We start from the raw sequence: 21958 nt of genomic DNA on the forward strand, positions 1-21958 counted from the left end.
ACAGCGGCGTCCTGACAGGAGAAGACGTTTCAGAGGGTGGACACGCTCCTTCTGTCCTCCGTCAGTAATAATTAAAAGGGAGTGAAAGCTGAGAGGAGCACAGCTCAGCACTTTGAGGTTCCTCACACTCAGCTTGTTCCACACATGTCGACACACACGCTCGACATGCGAGCAGACAGCGTGTGTGTGTGCGTGTGTGTGTGTGTGTGTGTGTGTGTGTGTGTGTGTGTGTGTGCGTGTGTGTGCAGAGTCAGCCTCCGCCAGCAGCCCGGCGCTGCACTGCACAACGTGCCGTAATGGCAATTAAAGGGGTGTGAAGCTCAAAACAGCTTTTCTTCAGAATCATGTAACGCAATCAACATAATTCAAAACACACTCGAGCGTTTCATTACACTCGAAGTGATTGGAAACATCTGCTCTCAGCGCCGACACACACGCTCGTGTGTTCGCCGCCTGGATGACGCTCGCTCGCTCGCAGTGTTTCAACCCCGAACCCTCTGCTGCGAGGAAGGACAGACAAAGACGAGACGTCCACCTCGTGGCTCGAGCAGAGCCTGTTGATTCAAGGCTGCAAACACAAACGATCTGAAGCAATGATGAAGATTAAAGCAGCAGCAGCAGATAAAAGAGTTCAATGAGCTGAAACATCTACAGCAGGAACATGGATGAACACATGAATGAACACATGAACGCAGCAGGAACATGGATGAACACATGAATCCACAGACAGCAGAGAGAAACAGCAGCAACACTTAACTCACACATGAGTACTTTTACTGTGCTGGAGTATTCCACAGTGTGGTTTTAGTATTAAGTATATAAGTTTTATGAAGGATGTTCTTCACATTCTGTTTGACCTGATCACTGTGTAACCAGTGTGTGTGTGTGTGTGTGTGTGTGTCCATGCCTTCATACATAAACATCTGGCCTGTTTGTCATGACCTCTGCTTCACCTCTGCCCCCGCCCACCCCACCCTCAGGCTGGATTACAGGTCCAGTACGACACCATCACTCTGACACACACACACACACACACACACACACTCATGGCGTGAAGGTGGCTCATAATTGGAGAACATGTGTGTGATAATTAACCTTCAGGTGAAACAGTGTGCGTGCTGTCATTAACCGTTCGGCTGAGCAGGAAATGGAAATGAGTTTGTTCTCAGACGTGATGTCGGCGCTCCGTGACGGCGTCGCATCCGTCTGCTGTGCAGAGACTCAGTCGTTTCATGCTGTCAGTGCATTCATTTATTGGGTTTTTATTCTTTTTCACATCCATCGTTCAGACTTCTGCCTCCTCCTCAGTGAAATGTCAACCTCAGCCTGTGTGAGGACATCACGCTGAACCGTCTGAGCTGCGCTGGCCGGCTACGTTAGCATTAGCACTGGTTCATCCATTCATTCTCTTTCAGCGGCTGCGTCCTTTGTGTTTGCACTGGTTTGTGTGTCTTTCCAAAGACAGTCCCAGTGTTACCAGTTACATCTGCAGGATGGTTGATATACAGTCACAGTCTGTGATGGGACGTCAGCTCTCCTGCATCAAACCCAGACCTGTCGATTGAAAGGAAGCGGCTTAGCTTAGCTTAGCTTAGCTTAGCTTAGCTTAGCTTAGCCTAGCCTGGATCCAGACCTCTGAACTGCCGCTCACGTCCTGTTCAGGTTTGGTTTGGTGCCGGCTGACAGCTGTTTTCTCCAGTTGGGGAGACGAAAGTCAGCCCCCACCCCCACCTCTGCACCTGCAAGTCCACATAAAGGTGAAGGTCGCTCAGCTGTCGTGCTGGCAGCGAACGTGGACCGTCAAATGCAGGATCATCGATGTGGACGTCCCTCCCTGGACGCTGAGCTGCGTCTCCACCAAATGCTGCTGCCAGTAATTGCAGACAGAGAGCAGCAGCCTTTTTTTTAGTATTCCTTTCATCTACCCTCAGCACCAATCTATGGACATCAGCCCAACTCCCAAAAATAGACTCAAGCAGTCTGCGCTCATTTCCAGCATCGATTCAGGCCGCTGCCTTCAAACCTCCATAAGGGATCTGAAGAAGTCTCGCTCTCGGCCTGTGCCGTCTCTGCTGCAGCTCATGAGGACAGCTCCTCCTTTCCTCCGGTTGATGTCTTCATTTGTTGCTGCAGTTGTCTGCGGCGGCCTTGTTTGTCTCTCGTGAAGCATTATTTCGCTCTGTGAGAGTGAACTCTCCGAAGCTCCCCGGGATACGATGATCTCAGTAACTGTAGGCAGGAGCGCTGCCAGCGGAGCAGTGGGAGGGCGCGTCGCCGCTAAATGCCAGACAAATGCTCATGGGTGGCGAGCGATTTGAGGAAAAACAGAGCGGTGTTGAAACAGGACTGTAATAAATGAGCAGTTGAGTCTTCTGGCAGGCGAACGTGCAGCACAAAGATCAAACACAACACAGCAAACGAGCAGAAGCTGTTTGGAGACGCTGGCAGAGCATGCGGCGTTCCTGGAGACGCAGGGAAAATGTCAAGCTGCCTCTGAATGCTGGGAATAAGCTACTCTCTGCTGAGTGTTTACCTGAAGGATAGAGGAAGTGCAATCTACCGTAATCCTCCGTCCACTTCCTGCTGAACGCCAGGAGAACACAGGCTCTTTGATCAGCTGCTGCCGAGGCGACGCTAAGCTCGCGCGTCACGTTCAGAGTCGCTTTCCTGCGTCGTGTTCAGGCTGCTCTGCGCTGCAGACGAACCAGAAACACTTCAGCGCCGCCGGCATGAAAGGACGCACAGAGACCAGGACTCAGTGGTTATAACACATGGCTGGACGCAGACGTGTCCTCCTGAGGACGAGCGTGAGCGGAGGACGCTCTGTGGACAGGACACACAGTGAAACACAGTGGACAGAGAGAGGATGCACAGTGGACAGAGAGAGGACACTCTGTGGACAGACAGAGGACGCTCTGTGGACAGACAGAGGACACTCTGTGGACAGGACACACAGTGAAACACAGTGGACAGACAGAGGACGCTCTGTGGACAGACAGAGGACACTCTGTGGACAGGACACACAGTGAAACACAGAGTTCTCCTGACTGACACACCCTGTAATCAATCATCAGTGAAAATGTCCTGAAGTCCATGGACAGACTGCGCGGTGTGACTCGAGTATTACTCTTTCAGTGAAGTACTTCAGTCACATTCTGTTAATTGTACTTGATTTTCTCTTCAGGACGCAGTTTTCAAGTCTGCCTCACGTTTCCTCACAGAGGACAGAACGACAGAGGACAGAGGACAGAGGACAGAACGACAGAGGACAGAACGACAGAGGACAGAACGACAGATGACAGAAAGACAGAGGACAGAACGACAGAGGACAGAAGGACAGAGGACAGAAGGACAGAGGACAGAACGACAGAGGACAGAACGACAGAGGACAGAGGACAGAACGACAGAGGGCAGAACGACAGAGGACAGAAAGACAGAGGACAGAAGGACAGAGGACAGAAGGACAGAAGGACAGAACGACAGAGGACAGAAAGACAGAGGACAGAAGGACAGAAGGACAGAGGACAGAACGACAGAACGACAGAGGACAGAACGACAGAGGACAGAGGACAGAGGACAGAACGACAGAGGACAGAACGACAGAGGGCAGAACGACAGATGACAGAAAGACAGAGGACAGAACGACAGAGGACAGAGGACAGAAGGACAGAGGACAGAACGACAGAGGACAGAACGACAGAGGACAGAGGACAGAAAGACAGAGGACAGAAGGACAGAGGACAGAAGGACAGAGGACAGAAGGACAGAACGACAGAGGACAGAAGGACAGAGGACAGAACGACAGAGGGCAGAACGACAGAGGACAGAAAGACAGAGGACAGAAGGACAGAGGACAGAACGACAGAGGACAGAAAGACAGAGGACAGAAGGACAGAGGACAGAACGACAGAACGACAGAGGACAGAACGACAGAGGACAGAGGACAGAACGACAGAGGACAGAAGGACAGAGGACAGAACGACAGAGGACAGAACGACAGAGGACAGAGGACAGAACGACAGAGGGCAGAACGACAGAGGACAGAAAGACAGAGGACAGAAGGACAGAGGACAGAAGGACAGAGGACAGAAGGACAGAAAGACAGAGGACAGAAGGACAGAGGACAGAACGACAGAACGACAGAGGACAGAACGACAGAGGACAGAAAGACAGAGGACAGAAAGACAGAGGACACAACGACAGAGGACAGAAAGACAGAGGACAGAAGGACAGAGGACAGAAGGACAGAGGACAGAAGGACAGGCTGTAACATGAACACGCTCAGTTTGCTGCTCGGCCTGATGAGGACGATCTCTGAGGAGGTCGTCACTGAAAGATCAGCCTCACGTCCGTTTCAGCCTCGTCACGCCGCTCCGTGTGTTCAGACAGGAAACAGGACGTCCGCAGTGACGACCACAGGCCATCCATGTCTGTTGACCTCGGTGGGACTGCAGGGCTGCGTCCCATTCTGCTGGTCATCGTCTCACGCTGCCGCAGAGCGTGTGTTCAGACGGCTGACAGCGTGTTGGTGCGTGCGCCTCTGTAAATACTGCAGGGGGCGACGAGGAACAGGTGAGCAGGTGGGCGGGGCCGTCAGGTGATGGGCGGGAACAGGGAGACTGTGCCGTGTCAGTGAGCAGGCTGGGGGAGGGAAGAGGAGAGAAACAGCCTGAACTCAGAGAAATGAAGGAGATGAGCTGAGGAAACCTTCTCACGCTCACGTCCTTCAGCCGAGGCTCAAAACATTCGTGTTCACTTTGAGTTCTTTCCGTCAGTGTGACGTCGTTTTTATCGTCCCTCTGCTGTTCATGTCTTTTATTAAATGTCTCGAGTCGTCTCTTTATATTGTCCTGCTCTTCGTCTCCGTGTCTTCTGCCTCGTGTTAAACCCTCCGAGCTCCTCGTGTCCTCTTGTTTTACTGTCGCTCTCCAAACAGACTGAAGTTACAGTCACCTGCTCCCTGAAACACACGTCACGCGTCCACAGACGCAGAAGAAGGAAGCGAACGCATCATCTTACAGCTGATCTGAAGCCACGGGCGGCGTCTCCACGATCAGACAAACTGAACTGGTTTCATTGCTCTTCCTGCTTTTCTGCGTTCTGTCTGACTGTCAGTGGCAGCTTCTGTTCGCTGTCCTCGGTGCTTCAGAGGAGAGCGCACAGCGTTTCCTGGCAGTCAAACACAAAGTTTCAGAGGCTGAAGCTTGAAAACTCGCTGACGGCGGTCTCACGCAGGCCTTGGCTCGCCGTTTAAAGGAATGACTGATGAGTCCATCGAACGGTCGCTGTGGAGATCCTTTGAAATTACGGCTCGACGAGATCAAACTGTCGCACGGTGACACCTTTTGTCTTTCGTCCCCGCAGAGCTCCAGCTGTCAACGCGTCGTCCTCCGGTCCTCTGATGGCACAAACAGGCAGAAGAGACAATCTGATGTTTGGGAAATGTTGTGTTAGAACGATGAATCCCTCGAATCAGCTGACACTGTGTGGATACAGACTCATTTTCTGAGTATTTGAACTTAAATCTCGTTATTTCTTTGTGACGTTTACTATAAAAGGACTCATGAAGGTGTGTTTGGACGAAGAGTCTCCATGTGAAGGACTTACCTTTGATTAGCATCACAGCAGGAAGTGCTGAGGTTTCATGTTCTCTGAGGTTAAGCTTGACTGAACATGAACACGTATGAACAGGTGGACTCACCTGTCCTCACCTGTCCTCACCTGTGAACAACAAGCCTGCTTTTGTTTAAAGTGTCGTGACCTTCAGTGTGACGTCGTTTTCCCTCATGGATGATGAATGTGTGTGTGCTGTGCATGTGTGGAACTACATGTGTTTACATGGAGTCAAACTGTGTCCGTTAGCATTAGCTGTTAGCTGTTAGCTTGTCACTGTGTCTCTGTGTGACTGAAGGAAGCTTCTGTGTTTATGAGGATTCACTGAGGAGGTGAAGCCCCCCCCCCCCCCACGTGTTTTTAGCCATGAAATAAAACTGATTCATGCTGCTGTAAACTTTCTGCACAGCAGCACGGACAATTTGACTTTAAAAGTAGTTTCCAGGTAAAGCCAATCTCCAGGTGTGTAGCTGCTGTGTGCGTGTGTGTGTATGTGTGCGCGCATGTGCACGAGCTGAACACTTTCTGTTCTCTGTTGTTTTTTCAGGGGAAGAGTTTTACGAGACGTCTCCCTACGAGCCGATCCATTTCTCGGAGGAGTTCCGCCATGCCTCCATCATCTCAGGTAACACCGTCGTGTGTGTTTCCGAGCACACTGCACACACAAACACACACACTCATCGGGGGGGGGTGGGATTACCAAGAAGGATACAGATCTGCACGACTCCCCTGCTGCTAAAGACGAAGTGAGCAGCTCGACCCGCCTCCTCCATCTGTGAGCGCGTCAATGAATGCATGTCTTTGTAACGTGTGTGTGTGTGTGTGTGTGTGTGTGTGTGTGTGTGTGTGTGTATGTGTGTGCGCGTATGCGTGTGTGAAGCGGCCCTTTCATGAAAACTTATTTTCCTTCCAAAATTCTCATGTGCCAACACATTTCTCATCATTTGAAGGCAGACAGATAACCTCTGTCAGAGGTGCATCCAGAAGTGTTTCAGCACCAGAGATCAGGAAACACACACCTGAAAACACACATCACATGACCGTTCACCGACACGTGACGTGTGTGTGTGTGTGTGTGTGTGTGTGTGTGTGTGCTGGTGTTTGGCCTCCTGCACATGTAGCACAACAAGCTCAGCAAACCCTGTCATTTGGATCTTCGATCAATACACAATAGTCACGTGACAGGGGCGTGGCGAATCAGGAAGGACCTGACACCACAGTTAGAGACCACAGAAGAAGAATCTTTCAGGTTTTCTTCAGTGATCAGTGATCATCCATGACTACACTGCTAACAGAAGCTGCTAACAGAAGCTGCTAACGGAAGCTGCTAATGGAAGCTGCTAATGGAAGCTGCTAATGGAAGCTGCTAACAGAAGCCGCTAACGGAAGCTGCTAACAGAAGCTGCTAACGAAAGCTGCTAAAGGAAGCTGCTAATGGAAGCTGCTAACGAAAGCTGCTAAAGGAAGCTGCTAATGGAAGCTGCTAACGAAAGCTGCTAATGGAAGCTGCTAACAGAAGCCGCTAACGGCAGCTGCTAATGGAAGCTGCTAATGGAAGCTGCTAACAGAAGCCGCTAATGGAAGCTGCTAATGGAAGCTGCTAACAGAAGCCGCTAATGGAAGCTGCTAATGGAAGCTGCTAACGAAAGCTGCTAATGGAAGCTGCTAACAGAAGCCGCTAACGGAAGCTGCTAATGGAAGCTGCTAATGGAAGCTGCTAACAGCTAATTCAGCAGACGTGTGATGGAGACAGGTTGAATATCAGCCGTCTGGACGTGACATCACAGCAGGTGAGCTGTCCTGGCTCTCGCTCTCCTGATGGATTTAATTGGGTCTGTTGTAGCTGTTAGCACCTCACAGATTAGCAACAACGGTTTAGTCGTCCTCCATGTTGACGCAGCAGTCAAACGTCAGCGTGAGGACAGGGCGACGCTTTGAACGGAGCTCTGATCTGTGACTCGACAGCTGATTTCCTCCTGATGCGTCACCGCTGGGGGAAACGCCTTCACACAGAAAACACTTCGATAAAGACGTCGTGGTCAGAAACGCGATCGAGGCCTTTCAGGCCAAACATCAGATTCTCAAACGACGTGTAGCTTCACGCCTCGTCCTCGGCCTCCGTCACTCCATCAGCCGTCCGATTGGTCGCACCAACGCGTGTGCGCCTCACACACGTTTCTGAAGAGTGTTTAAATGTCAGGAGCCCCGAGCGATACATGGTCATTTACACTGTGTGTGTGTGTGTGTGTGTGTGTGTGTGTGTGTGTGTCTGTGTGTGTGTGTGTGGTCAAACAGCTGTGAAATAGACTCGCAGCTCTGTAAATTGGGTTCTGCTCTCTCAGATTAACACAAGTACAAACATGGTGAAAGCAGGAGAGCTGCAACCAATGCGACTTCAAAAGCACTTTCCTCCCTCCCTCTCCTCCTGTCTGTGGCACACACACACACACACACACACACACACACGCACACGCACACGCACACGCACACACGTACACACACACACGCACACACACACACACACACACACACACACACCGCGGAGTGTGCAGCAGTGCAGGTGGTGTGTAACATTTCAATTATTTCCAATGTCTGACCTATAACATCTCAGAGAAACATGACATCAATCTCCACACATACATGTGCAGGACGGATGCGTGTGCGTGTCACCGCGCACGCCGGCTTCCAGCCGTCAGCGCCGTCCGTTAAAGCCGTTTGCGGCGTGTCGCCATCTCCCAAATCACCTGTCGGCCGGAATCTGGAAGCATGATGTGAAGATCCACAGTTAGAGAGCCTCCGAATGCTGGAAGAAGATAAAGAGGAAAGAAGAAGGAGGGAGCGAGGAGGGAGGGCGAGATAAGAGGATGATACAGAAGTGTGTTAAACAGCAGTGGCAGAAGAAAGAGCGGTGGAACATTAAAGCATGTTTCAGACAAGAGCGGCGCCAATTGATTGGAGGGGAAGGCCAGGCGTGACCGGGTGTTTGTGAATATGGAGCTGTGTGTGTGTGTGTGTGTGTGTGTGTGTGTGTGTGTGTGTGTGTGTGTGTGTGTGTGTGTGTGTGTGTGTGTGTGTGTGTGTGTGCGCGTTCATGGCAGAGGGACTTCCAGAAGTACTGAACTGAAAGTCAGAGCTGTGCGAGTTCAACTTATCGGGAGTGAAATGTGTCAGCAGGTGAAAACTGTCATGCAGCAGCCGAACACAAAGTGCAGGTGATCAGCGTCTTCATGATCACACGGTCTGAAATGTGTGTTTGTGTCTGTGGTGTGATGAACCTGCAGCTCGTCGCTCATCAGCTTTTTCAGAATAAAAGCTGTGAAAGCCTCAGTTCACTTCCTGCTGATTCGCTGGTGGACGTTTAGCGTTCAGCAGCCGAAGACAGAGCTGAAGACTGGATGGACGTCCATCAGGAGACACAGACACAGTCCACGTCGATCATCATGTTTCTTCCTGTCTGTAGTTTCTCTGACTGCAGATCAGTGAAACCATCTTCATCTTCACCAACACTCGAGCTGAAGCTGAAGTTTACGTTGTTGAGAAAACTGGTTTTACAATCTGCAGCTTAAATTAGATAAAGTCCATCTGACGCCTTTAAAGACGGCAGAAAACAAACTTAAGGGGACGTCTGATGGACGTCAGGTCTCATGACGTCTGAGTGTCCACAGTAAACATGCTGATGACTGATGACATGGCTTCATCTTACATCGTGTTTCCTCTCCACTCTTCGACCGCAGCCTGGTTCAGCCGACACTTCGCTCATCATGTTCTTCCTGCTCTTTCACTTCAGCTGCCGCTTCACCTTCCTTCAGCAGCTTCCCTCTGTTACGCATCCTTTACCTTTACAGCTGCTTTCAGTGCTTACGTTGGATCGACAGCTCGACTCCTCCATGTTCGCCGACACATCAAGAGCTTTCAGCTCACACGTCATGAAACACACAAAGAAGAAGAAGAATGTCTTTCAGCCGCTTCAGTTTCTCTCACTTTCTTTCAGCAGAGTCGCATTTTCAGACTGAAACCACTGACCAGGTTGAATCGACCGCTGGACAGCACCAGAGACGGACATCCGCTCGTCTCCACCCGCCGCACCGCCCTCCGTCTGTGGACTTTCCTGCTCTTTACACTACGTCGGCTGAGGAGTCAGGTGCTCTGGTGAGGACGGACTTCGAGGACGTCTTCACCTTTGTCCGCTGCTCTCTTCTTCAAAGCCACAGTGAGATGAAGACGCCGCTTTCAGTCCCGCTCGTGCGTGAGGACACACTCTGCGCGCTGAGTCAAAGAGTGGCGTCCGTCCTGAACGTCCCGCCGGCCTCTGGACTCAGGAGTGAAGCAGCAGCTTTGGCTCTCTGTGTAATCTGGAGGTGGATTGTGTCGATGCAGCGCGGTGGACGTGAAGACGAAGACGCGGCGTGCACACGTGACCCTCCGTCGCTTTGAAAACATCGTCCACGATGTCGCTGATGCCACGTTCATACATGCTGACGACAGACAACAATACAAACTGATGGAAATATGTGTAAAACCATTTGATTTTAATGGGCTAGATTAGGATTAACTCTGGGATTAGGATTAGGATTAGCCTGATGCTACATGATGCCTCCTGAATGGAGTTTCAGCATCATGTGAGTCTTCTGATGAAATCATCAACCTGGTGTTTAGTAATTATGAATATTCATGAGTTTGACGACAACACTGTAAAAAATGTTTCGAGGCAACAACACTGAATAAGATTTAACTCGATTTAATGACTCCGAATGTTTACGTTTCTTAACTTCCACGAACGAACCAATCACAAGACGCCGACGGTGTATCTGAATCCACGACTTCCTCCACGCTGTCATGGCTGATCTGATCAAACGTAACAGAGTCTGAGGTGCACAGACGATGATGAGGATGATGAGGATGATGTCGAGGCTCACCTGCAGCTCACCTGTCTCACTGTAAACTGATCTCCTCTGCATGTTTAATATCCATAATTCAGCCTGACGAACCGTAGAAATGGAAGTCAGCCGTGTGACGGAGCAGCGTTGGGTTCGTTGAACATTAATCCTCCATGTTTGTGATGTCACAGGTCACAAATGTTTCTGACACCTCAGATTCCTCAACAGGAAGTTCAGAGACGATCTTCATCAAGTGAAGACACGTCTAAGTACTGCAGTGTGTGACCTCACAGTACTGCGCTGTCTGTGCTGCAGGTGGAGGACGTGTCGTTCAGCGGGTTGCCAGATCAGCTGGTATCCCCCTCGTGTCACTCCTCATTCTTCTCTCTAACAGCCTGAAACTGTTAGAAAACACACAAACCCGGCACACACACAGACACACACCACACACACTGTGTGAACCTGTGATGAAGAGGTCTGCAGGATTACCTGAGGGCACGAAAACACCTGAAAACAAACCCTGAAGAAGAACATCTGAGCGGTTTCCTTTAAATGACGAAGGCCTTAGTGGGTCTGTTTGGTGGGGGTGGGGGGGGCCTGTTCAGGTGCTGTGATACAGACGTGACTGTTTGGACGAGTCCTCCTGGACTGCAGCCCCCCCCCCCCCCCCCCCCCCGTCTTCCTTCATTCCTTTCATTTGCTTTCTCTCTGTCACATCTCGGCCTCTTTTCCTCTTTCCCCTCTCTCCACCGCCCCCCACCCCCCCATGCCCACTTCTTCCCTCCAGTTCTGCTGTTGACCTTGTTAGATCATGTCTCAGTGGTGTATATACAGTATACGAGTGTGTGTGTGTGTGTGTGTGTGTGTGTGTGTGTGTGTGTGTGTGTGTGTGTGTGTGTGTGTGTCAGTGATGGAGAAGGGAGCACACAGTGTTTTAATAAAACATTATGTGAGTGAGTGCTGTGTGTGTGTGTGTGTGTGTGTGTGTGTGTGTGTGTGTGTGCGCGCGTGCGTGCGTGCTTCCACACACACACCCCAGGGCAGGGCTTTGTGTGTGGATCCTGTTGAGGTTGTGTGTGAGGAAGATAACAGGACGACCTACGGCAGCTCTCTAATTGGCCGGCGCTCCTGCCCCGGATCCTCGCTCTGCTCTCTATATATATCTGTTCCCTTTCAAACGCTGCCTCTTCTTCTTCTACTATCTGCGGCGAGGTAGCGCGAGCCAGGCCATGCATTAAAGATGCAGGGGAGAGAGGGGGGAGGAGGGGGAGGAGGGGGAGGAGGGAGATGAGAGGAGGTGCCTCGGGTTGCGAGGGTTAAACTGTGAGACCAATGAAAACATCAGCGTGTCTGTTTGAAGACACTTTGTCCATGTGTCAACAATGCTTCACAGTGACGATGAACGAGTGAACGAATGAACGAATGAACGAATGAATGAATGAACGAATGAACGAATGAATGAACGAATGAACGAATGAATGAATGAATGAATGAATGAATGAATGAATGAACGGAGGGTTTCAGAAGTCTGTTTGTTTGGTCTACTGTGCGGGAGGATTTTTCTGTTTGTAAATTCTAAGTAGAGTTACTTTATTTCTCTGATGACGACCCTCGACCCTTTGACAGTGTTTATGACAGCAGGACGGACGAAGATCTGTGGTTAGCTCAGGCGTCGGCAGGAAGGACGTTTCTGTCTTTGGTCTTGCTGATCGGTGACTGATGGACGTTTGTGGGCGGAAACGTCTGCAGACAGGAACTGAAATGAAAGTGATAACGTGATGAAACAGGCACGAAAGCATTTTAATTAAAATGTCATCAGTGGCAAAATGAATACAAAAGGCTTTAAAGGGCAGACGAGTCGCACATTTCCGTGTTTTCTTGTGCGTCACATGATGTGTGTTTACGCAGAGGAAGGATAAATATCCAATAAGACTCCACAGGCGGAACTGAACTCATCTGGTTTAATTGGACCTTTAATCAGTCCAAAATTCATATTGAACAGCGAACGTTGAGCTCTGGAACAGGTCGAGAGAGGATCAGCTGTTGGTCTGCTGTGTTGGATAAAGTCTTTGGATGTCTTGATTTATTTCTGCTGATGACGTTTTTCATCCAGCAGGAAGCTGGACGTGAAACGCAGCGACGGGTCGCAGCGATCGGAGCCCGCGCGCTCGTCCTGACAGCGGCTGTGAAGTCGTTAATGTGCAGTCATTAAGACGAGCGCTCTGGCTTCACACTGGATCTCTGCACTCAGCCGGTGTGCTTCAGCCTCTTTCACTTCACACAATCAATAAGTGAGATGTGAGGAGCTGTGCGCCCCCTCAGAGGCCAAACACGCCCGTTAACTGACGCAGGAAGGCGGGAAACACTGGCGTGGCTGCAGGGTCTATTTATGGGCCTGAAGCTCTGGTTTCCCGTCCGCCTCTGAACACATCGCCAAACGTTCTGCATAACACGTTCTTCACAAACCTCGGCGGGACCAAACTGCCTTCATTTCGCTTTCTGGACAGACGCAGTGAAATCCTCGCTGCGCCCGCCGTGTTCACTTCAAAGTCTGCTCTGTTTGGACGTGCCGAGTCAGGAAATGAGACTTCAGCCGCTCGACTTTCACATCAGAAGATCAAAAGTTTGTGAAATCTTCGTTTATATGACCTTTATTTAATCAGGAAGTCTCACTGAGGGCGAGGCAGAAGAGCACGACGCGTTCGAGTGCTCAGCTCCCCCGTCGTTCGTTCCAGGTATCAGGTGTGACTGACCAGAGTCCAGCAGGTCTGAGATCAGCTGTGGTGTGAAGTGCGAGGCAGTCTTTGTCCAGCCGTCACAGAAGCAGCAGAAACTCAAAGGTCTCTGTCCGTCCACGTTCTGAGGACGGATTTAATCTGCTCTCAGCGTCTTTAGGAACATCGTAACGTCGGCCATTTTTCCGTTCAGGCGCCTCAGGACGAACGTGCAGCGTTCAGTTTCACTCAGCAGCAGCTCTTCAATACAGATCAGCCTTCCTGTTTATCTGCACAGCTCAGGGCTGTGTGTGTGTGTGTGTGTGTGTGTGTGTGTGTGTGTGTGTGTGTGTGTGTGTGTGTGTGTGTGTGTGTGTGTGTGTGTGTGTGTGGTGTAAGCTGCCAGTAGATGTTTGAATTTGCAGAAAAATATGTTCCACCAGAGGAGACTTTGTCAGTGATAATAAAATACTCCAAAACACTACAGTACGTCCTGTCTTATAGACTCACACACACCACGTGACGTGCGTGTGTGTGTGTGTGTGTGTGTGTGTGTGTGTGTGTGTGTGTGTGTCTGTTGTCAGTGTTTGTGTTCAGTCAGACAAGCTCCAAGGTTATCTGCAGGGGAAGCAACACACTGATACTTCAGACAACCACCATGATGCCCACACACACACACACACACGCACGCACGCACGCACGCACGCATGCACGCACACACACACACACACGCACACACACAGATTAATTGTGGCCATATTCATATTTAAAAATATCCAACATGACACACAGAGGTGATGACAGCTCACAGCGGTGGACTCTCTGTCACCTCTCTGTCTGTCTCTCTGTCTCTCTGTCTGTCTCTCTGTCTCTCTGTCTGTCTCTCTGTCTCTCTCTCTTTGCCTCTCTGTCTGTCTGTTTCTGTCTCTCTCTGTCTCTGTCTCTCTCTCTCTCTTTGTCTCTCTGTCTCTCTCTCTGTGTGTCTCTCTCTCTGTCTGTCTGTTTCTGTCTCTCTCTGTCTCTGTCTCTCTCTCTCTGTCTCTTTGTCTCTCTGTCTGTCTCTCTCTGTTTTTGTCTCTCATGTGAAGGTGTGGAGTGAATACTCTCTGTGCTTCTCTGTAATTTGTCTTTATGTCTGATGTCCATCCAGTCCAGATGTCCATAAATGCACTTGGGGACAGGGCGTCCCTGAGGATCTTCCTGTTGTTAGCTTTCCTTCACTGATGAGTTCACTGCTAGCAGGAGCTGCTAACTGCTAATTCAGCAGACTGTTGATGGAGACAGTTTGGCTCACGTTTCAGCAGCTGATTAAAAATAAAGAAGAAGCAGCAGCAGAGAAAACTTAAACTACGGCAGACACGGTGTAATCACAGACTCTCGGCTGCTCGTGTTGTTCTGCAGTGACACAGATTCATAACAAATTTGCAGTTAATCAAATTAAATCTAATCAGCTGACACACAGTAACTCAGGGGCCTTTGGGGCTCCGAGGGGCCCGGAGCAGTTTGGTAATCCTCCCTCGGTTAACCGTCCAGATCCGTTCTGGCTTCGTGTCCTCGTCCTGTTTCCAGACCTGCCAGAAGTGACATCACGTCATCGATCTGACGTCATGATTTCAGGTTTGACTCAGATGAAAAGAGCTTTTTGTGAACAGGAAGCGTTTAATGTCTCTGTCCTCGAACAGAAGACGCTTGTCTTGAGTGTATGATGCAGGACGAGGCTGCAGGGACACGTCTTCCACAGGTCAAGGTTACAGCTGTCTTGTCCGTCACGTGTGTGTAGTTGGACGTGTGGATTTGAATGTGGTGACCTGTTCACTCTTGACGTGACGTTCACAGGTGTGAACCGGTCCCTCTGCGGCGCCACCCCTCCGGCAGAGATCTTCGTCCTCTCTGCAGACGTCGTCTCGAGGGCGCTTCGCTCGGCTCCTCAGCTCCGTTTGTCTGCTGAAGCTTTGGGCGTCTGATTGTGCATTAAAGCTGCTGATGCAGGCGGCGGGGGGGGGGGGGGTGTCATGTGACCTGTCCATCTAACATGCTAACGCTTCGTTCGAGTAGATGTTAATACTTCACATATCTCTGTGATCACAGGAGGTTGATGGACGACCTGGACGTCGACCATCTGTCCCTGTGATGTATTTCAGCCAATGAGCAGAGATCAGTTCCACACACCTACTCTCTGTCGGTTTGCTACAGCCCTCTTAAGCTCCGGCCTGTTATCAGTTAACGCCACTATCACAGCTTGGCTGACTCAGGATCAGCTGGTCCGGCAGGGTTTCCTCTCAGGTGTTCTGTCTGTGGTGATATCTGCTATGTTTAACAACAGTGAGGTCACATCCTGTTTCATGCTTTTACGTGAACAGAACGACACACTGTGAATGTAATGAGGACATAAATGTGCTGCACTGCAGGCCACAGGCTGGACCAGTCAGTCCAGCAGGACTGTGAATGAGACAGACACTGAAGGTAGCTCCTGCTAATCCTGCATGTCCCCACCGCTGCAGGTCGACCAGGCCACAGAATGATGAAATTAATGTGAAGTCTTCATCCAGTAATGAGCAGATAATGTGCTCCGACCAGATGTGAAAGCATCTGAATGCATGCAGTAATACCCCCCCCACCCCCACCCCCCCTAATTTAACTGGTCACCCAGTGGACTGAACTGGCCTCAAAGTGTTTCTTCTCAGACTCATAATCAGGTCAAATCAGAGCTCAAGGACACACACTGTGTGACTCCATGAAGCTCAGACAGACTCTGCTGAAGCTCTGCACCCGAGAACAAAAGATCAAACACATGGACAGATTATGAGACAGATTATGAGACAGATTATGAGACAGACTATGAGACATCTGAGCCCTGAGCCTCACACGAAGGAGAGAGACACCAGACTGAAAGAAGCAAACAGAATTGGCATTTGGAGTCATGAGACATCAGTTTGCAGTCCCTTTACGTCTCTCTGTAGTCCCTTTACGTCTCTCTGTAGTCACGTTGCGTCTCTCTGTAGTCACGTTGCGTCTCTCTGTAGTCACGTTACGTCTCTCTGTAGTCACGTTGCGTCTCTCTGTAGTCACGTTGCGTCTCTCTGTAGTCACGTTACGTCTCTCTGTAGTCACGTTGCGTCTCTCTGTAGTCACGTTGCGTCTCTCTGTAGTCACGTTACGTCTCTCTGTAGTCACGTTGCGTCTCTCTGTAGTCACGTTGCGTCTCTCTGTAGTCACGTTACGTCTCTCTGTTGTCCCTTTACGTCTCTCTGTAGTCCCTTTACGTCTCTCTGTAGTCACGTTGCGTCTCTCTGTAGTCACGTTGCGTCTCTCTGTAGTCACGTTACGTCTCTCTGTAGTCACGTTACGTCTCTGTAGTCACGTTATGTCTCTCTGTAGTCACGTTGCGTCTCTCTGTAGTCACGTTACGTCTCTCTGTAGTCACGTTACGTCTCTCTGTAGTCACGTTACGTCTCTGTAGTCACGTTATGTCTCTCTGTAGTCACGTTGCGTCTCTCTGTAGTCCCTTTACGTCTCTCTGTAGTCACGTTACGTCTCTCTGTAGTCACGTTACGTCTCTCTGTAGTCACGTTATGTCTCTCTGTAGTCACGTTGCGTCTCTCTGTAGTCACGTTATGTCTCTCTGTAGTCACGTTACGTCTCTCTGTAGTCACGTTATGTCTCTCTGTAGTCCCTTTACGTCTCTCTGTAGTCACGTTACGTCTCTCTGTAGTCACGTTGCGTCTCTCTGTAGTCACGTTACGTCTCTCTGTAGTCACATTACGTCTCTCTGTAGTCACGTTGCGTCTCTCTGTAGTCACGTTGCGTCTCTCTGTTGTCCCTTTATGTCTCTCTGTAGTCACGTTACGTCTCTCTGTAGTCACGTTGCGTCTCTCTGTAGTCACATTACGTCTCTCTGTAGTCACGTTGCGTCTCTCTGTAGTCACGTTGCGTCTCTCTGTTGTCCCTTTATGTCTCTCTGTTGTCCCTTTGTGGCTGCGGTCCTTTTCCTGTCACTTTGTTCTTTTCAGTCTCTTAATGGCTGCTGTGCATCTCTTTGTGTTCACTAACAAGTCGAGCTTTTAAAAAATGGATAAGTTGGAAACAAAGCAGATTTCCCTGAAGGCTGCAGAACATCAGGACGGTGCTGCTGCAGTTATCGTCACTTTCCACAAAACGTTCTCCACTTTACGTCTCAGGAAAAGGTTTCATGCTGACTCTAAGTCAGCTCAGTTCGACATTGATTTTCAAGTGGAGTTTCCAGATTCAATTAAACTGAATACAACTTTATTTATTACTGAAAGGGCAGTCTCCCCCCCCCCCCAAACAGTGGACAAACAGTGGACGATCAGTGGACGAACAGCAGAGCAGATGGTTTCATGTTGAACTCAGAGGCAGCGCAGGGTTTCTGTCTGTGACGCCATGTTTAACTGATTCTTCTTCTTCTGCTTTTGTTCAGACTCGTCGTTGTCGAAGATGAGCCCCTGCTCTGAAGCCGGGAAACCCTGTAACCCCTGTCTGGACGCAGCGAAGGCTTGTAACCTGAACGAGACGTGCAAACGTCTACGATCCGCCTACAACTCCATCTGCAGCAAGGCCACGCCCCCGCAGCCCTCTCTGGCCAATCAGGAGCCATGCAGTCGGAAAAGATGTCAGAAGGTCAGTGCACAAGCTTTTTTATTTCTCTCTGAATTAATGATAAATACTAACGCGTTTATTGACTGAAAACATTTTCAAAGTGTTTCAGAGCTTCACGTTTGACACAGAATGAAGATTATATGTGAGGAAATATTGAACACGTTGGAGCGAAACACGTTTTCCTCCTCCGGCGAGATTACGGCTGTCAAGAGATTAAACGAATCAAATAAGTGTGAAGAAGAAAATCTGCGAGAAGGAAAAAATGTGAACTGAAGTCAGCTGAGGAAAGTGCAGCTCAGCGTCTTTATTCCCACAGAGACGCCGTGATGTGAACACAACTGACCAGAAACAACACAGACTGTAATCCACCGCCATCTTTACAGGTTTCTGAGGGTTTAAGAAAGAATACTAATAATCAATCGTGTTTGTGAAGCATCTTTCATGCAAGAAATGCAGCTCCAACAAATAAATCACCAATAAATCAGCTGCACTTCTGTTTTCTGTATCTTCTGTTTGTCTGACAGCTTCAGTTACTCGATGACGCTTCGTTTTCTGTTTCTTCCATCAAACCTTTCAGCTGTCGCTCTGCTTCTAGCAGTGAGACGTCATTCCTCGTCCTCGCCGTCTCTTTAGCCGTCCTTCGCTCGCAGTCGTAGAAATGTTTTCGTCACCTGACCTTTGCACCTCCACCCTGATCTGTCGCTGTCTGTGTCTCAGGCGCTGCGTCAGTTCTTCGAGCGGGTCTCATGGGAGCTGAGCTACCCGCTGCTCTTCTGCTCGTGCCCGGATCAGGCGTGCGCCGAACGCCGCCGCCGCACCATCGTCCCCTCCTGCTCCCACCAGGAGAGGCACAAGCCCACCTGCCTGGAGCTCAGACGCACCTGCCGCTCCGACGCTCTCTGCAGGTAAGACGCGTGGCCGTCCAATGAGACGTGATCGTGACCCGGGGTTCGTCCGTTCAGGCGCAGCTCAGAAGACTTCTCAGCTTGATGCAGCTTGATTCACTGATTATTAGCAAAGAGGAGGAGGAGGAACTAATCAGTGAAATCAGCTGCTGGAGGGTTTAATTGGACAGAAATCTAGAACACATCTTGGGTCTAAATTGCATGTTTGATTGATAACTGCTGGCTTTAAAGGTTAGAGAAGCTTGAAGTGGGGGAAGCGAGTGAGGACTCGCCCCCCCCTGCAGCTGAGGTGCCCTTGAGAAAGCAGCAGCACTGCACGATTGGTTGATTTTCCGCCAATAAATGTATGTTGAATGCAGTGACGGAGGCAGGAGAGAAGGTTTGTGAGGGGCAGAGCTGAAGAACGGCGGGATGAGGTTCAGATGAGGGTCACTGCAGGCAGCACTCAGGTCCAAGAACACCTGGAGCCACGCTGAGAGCCTCAGAGCGAGAGGTGAGAAGTGAGTGACGGTCTGTTTACCTACACGTGACGCTGAAGTTGTGAAAGGTGACGAGCTGAGCAGGAACAGGATGTCAGCGAACGCACCTGTGCCGTCCAGGAGCTAACGGCGGCTAACGTAAAGTGAGGGACGGCAAACAGACTTGATCCTGCTGAAGCTCTGAGGCTCAGCAGCATGTCCACGTTTCATTAGAGGAGGTGGAACAGGAGCCACGTCCTCACCCGTTAGCTAATGCTAAGCTAACAGCGTGCTGCTGCTGTCTGAGGCCGTTCGTTCAGTTCGTCCTCCGTCGCTCGCTCGAACAAACGGACACAAGGTGAATCTCAGACTCTGAACATGATTAATGAAGTGAAGAAAGCTGATGATGAGCAGGAAGTGACAGAGAGATGAAGTTGAAAAGGTGAAATCAGAGTGAACTCTGGGAGCTGGCGGGCTCGTCATGCAGCCTCTCATTGGCTCAGCCCGTCGCTCACGTCCGATCGTTCTTTTTGATGCACACTTGCAGTGTTTTCATGCGAGCAGCCTCGTGGTCAAGGCTGCGGCTCCAGAGCTGCTCCGACGCCGTCTTCTTCCAAAGCGTGAGCGTCTCCAGCAATTAGAGAGCTAAATGCGAATAATGAGTCCTTCTCCGCTCTCTGCGCGTCACATTTCTGCTTCTGAGCAGCGAGTGTGAGTTTCTGTCTGTCTGCGCACAAACACACAGGATTCATCGACGTGTTCATCAGCATGTGAACGTCTGCTCGCTCTCGGCGTGTGGGAGTCCAGCTCGAACTCTACGACTCGTCCAACTTTGCTTTGTGTGCGGCTGAACTTCACCGTGTGTCAGAGACATTTTCACATCGTCGCCTGAAGCCAGAAGTGCCCGAGATGAACCACCAGCACAGGTTTGCTTTCCCAGTAACGGGCAGTTTAAGGGAGTGCAATCTCAAACTGGACGCTTTCTTAAAGTCGAGATATCAGTTTTATTCCACATTACCCACAATGCAACGCTAGCCTGGAGCCCCTCAGCGACGCTGACTCAGGTCAACGTCTCTCTGTAATAAAATAAAGTTAATAAAGGAGACGTGGTTTAGAAACACAGAGAGACAGCTTCAAAGAAACGTCCTCGTTAGTCAAACTTCTTCAGAACGACGGCGAGAAGTGAAATCTGACCCACGCTGCCTGGAAATACCACGCGCTGCAGTTACACTTCAGATTTATGCATTTATTCACAAACTCTGTGTAAAGCTTCAAGGGAGAGTCAGTCCAAGTGGAGAAGCCTTTTCAGACAGAACATAAAGCTTAAGTAAGATAAGATAAGATAAGATGAGATAAGATAAGATAAGATAAGATAAGATAAGATAAGATAAGATAAGATAAGATAAGATAAGATAAGATAAGATAAGATGAGTCAGTGGACAGACACAGATTCAGCCGGTGTGTGAACTGATGTGAGACATGAAAACGTTTCTGAGTGTCTGAAGTGTGATTTTACTGCGACAAACGCTCTCGTGTGGACGGCGAGCGTCTTCTGCTGCGTGAGCTGCTCAGAGAGTGAGAGCCGAGGGAGTGAAGCGAAGCTCCGGAGGGTGATTCCTCACTGTGTACAAATACACACAGTACACACAGTACAAGTACAGCTCAGCATTTTCAGCTCTCACACACACACTGACCACATTTGTCATTATCTCATATTTATTTAATCTATCACATTATATCATTGATTTTCCCCGACGAGCGGAGCTGTCAGACGAGGCTTCACACACACAGAAGAGCTGAAAATGAGCTGCTTAAAGTCGTCCATGGTCGATGTTTTTGTATCAGATTTTTACGTTTAATTTTTAACCTGCTTGTATTATTCATGACACCAACAATGCAGAGCTGAGCCAGCGTTCAGACCGAAGACCGAGTCTGAAACCAAACGTGTGGTCCCGCTCACGCAGCACCCCTCCCAAAATAGTTCATGATTTACCTCAGAGAGATAAAGGTTCGTGTTCCTCTGCTGTGTGTGTCAGTGTGCCTAAATGTTGTGTTTCTTGGTTGAATCAGAGCCTGACACTCATGCTAGCAGCTCCGCGAGGCTCCACAGACACCTCACGCTAAATGCTAACATCAGCATGCTAAGGCTCTGTCAGCAAGCAAGGCCTGTTCCAAGGCTGGATTTGAGCTCATTACACACATCAGTGGGATTTTTCCTCCTCCTGGATCAGAACCCGGAGTTCTGCTTTCAGTGCGGCTCTGTTTCCACAGCGAGTCCGACTGTCAGTCCTCTGGACCCGAGTCTGCTCCGTCCTGTCTCAGCACAAAGGAGGACGGTCCTGAAAGAGCCGCCTGAGATAATCAGCCTTTCCCTTCAGAGGATTCACACACGTGCACACGCACGCACACACTCCTCATTTGTGATCTGTGCTGCTGCTCGAGCTGCGTTCAGCATGTGATGTTTCTGTGTGTCTTGAACGCAGCAGAGAGCAGAGCAGATGATTCGCTATCTGAAAGTGGGAATGAGGCAGAGGAAGAGCCCCGCAGAGCCTCCAGACCACCGCAAACAAACCAGAATATCCTAACGAGCTCTGTCCCAGATTCCCCGAAAACCCACACGGTTTGCATCCCACCCTCAGCTCGGCAACAATGCGCTCGGCGGCAGGCGTCCGCTTCACGCGCGGAGCGTGAACCATGTTTGATTGCCTGTGTAAAGGAATCTAAAGCAGACTTGTCGTTTTAGGCCAGAGAGCTGCATAAACACGGGGGTCCCG

At 50.0% G+C, this 21958-nt stretch overlaps 1 protein-coding gene across 1 annotated transcript in view; it reads left to right on the forward strand.

The window, feature by feature from the left end:
- Positions 1-21958, forward strand: part of gfra2b (GDNF family receptor alpha 2b) — a 64815-nt gene that overhangs the window by 21734 nt on the left and 21123 nt on the right. Inside the window, exons 3-5 of the mRNA XM_070988477.1 lie at positions 6161-6238; positions 17643-17842; positions 18539-18726. Of these exons, the coding sequence (XP_070844578.1) occupies positions 6161-6238; positions 17643-17842; positions 18539-18726 (466 nt within the window). The remainder of the gene's footprint in view (positions 1-6160; positions 6239-17642; positions 17843-18538; positions 18727-21958) is intronic.

Source organism: Chaetodon trifascialis, chromosome 20, assembly GCF_039877785.1.
Source record: "Chaetodon trifascialis isolate fChaTrf1 chromosome 20, fChaTrf1.hap1, whole genome shotgun sequence".
Classification (NCBI taxonomy): Eukaryota; Metazoa; Chordata; class Actinopteri; order Chaetodontiformes; family Chaetodontidae; genus Chaetodon; species Chaetodon trifascialis.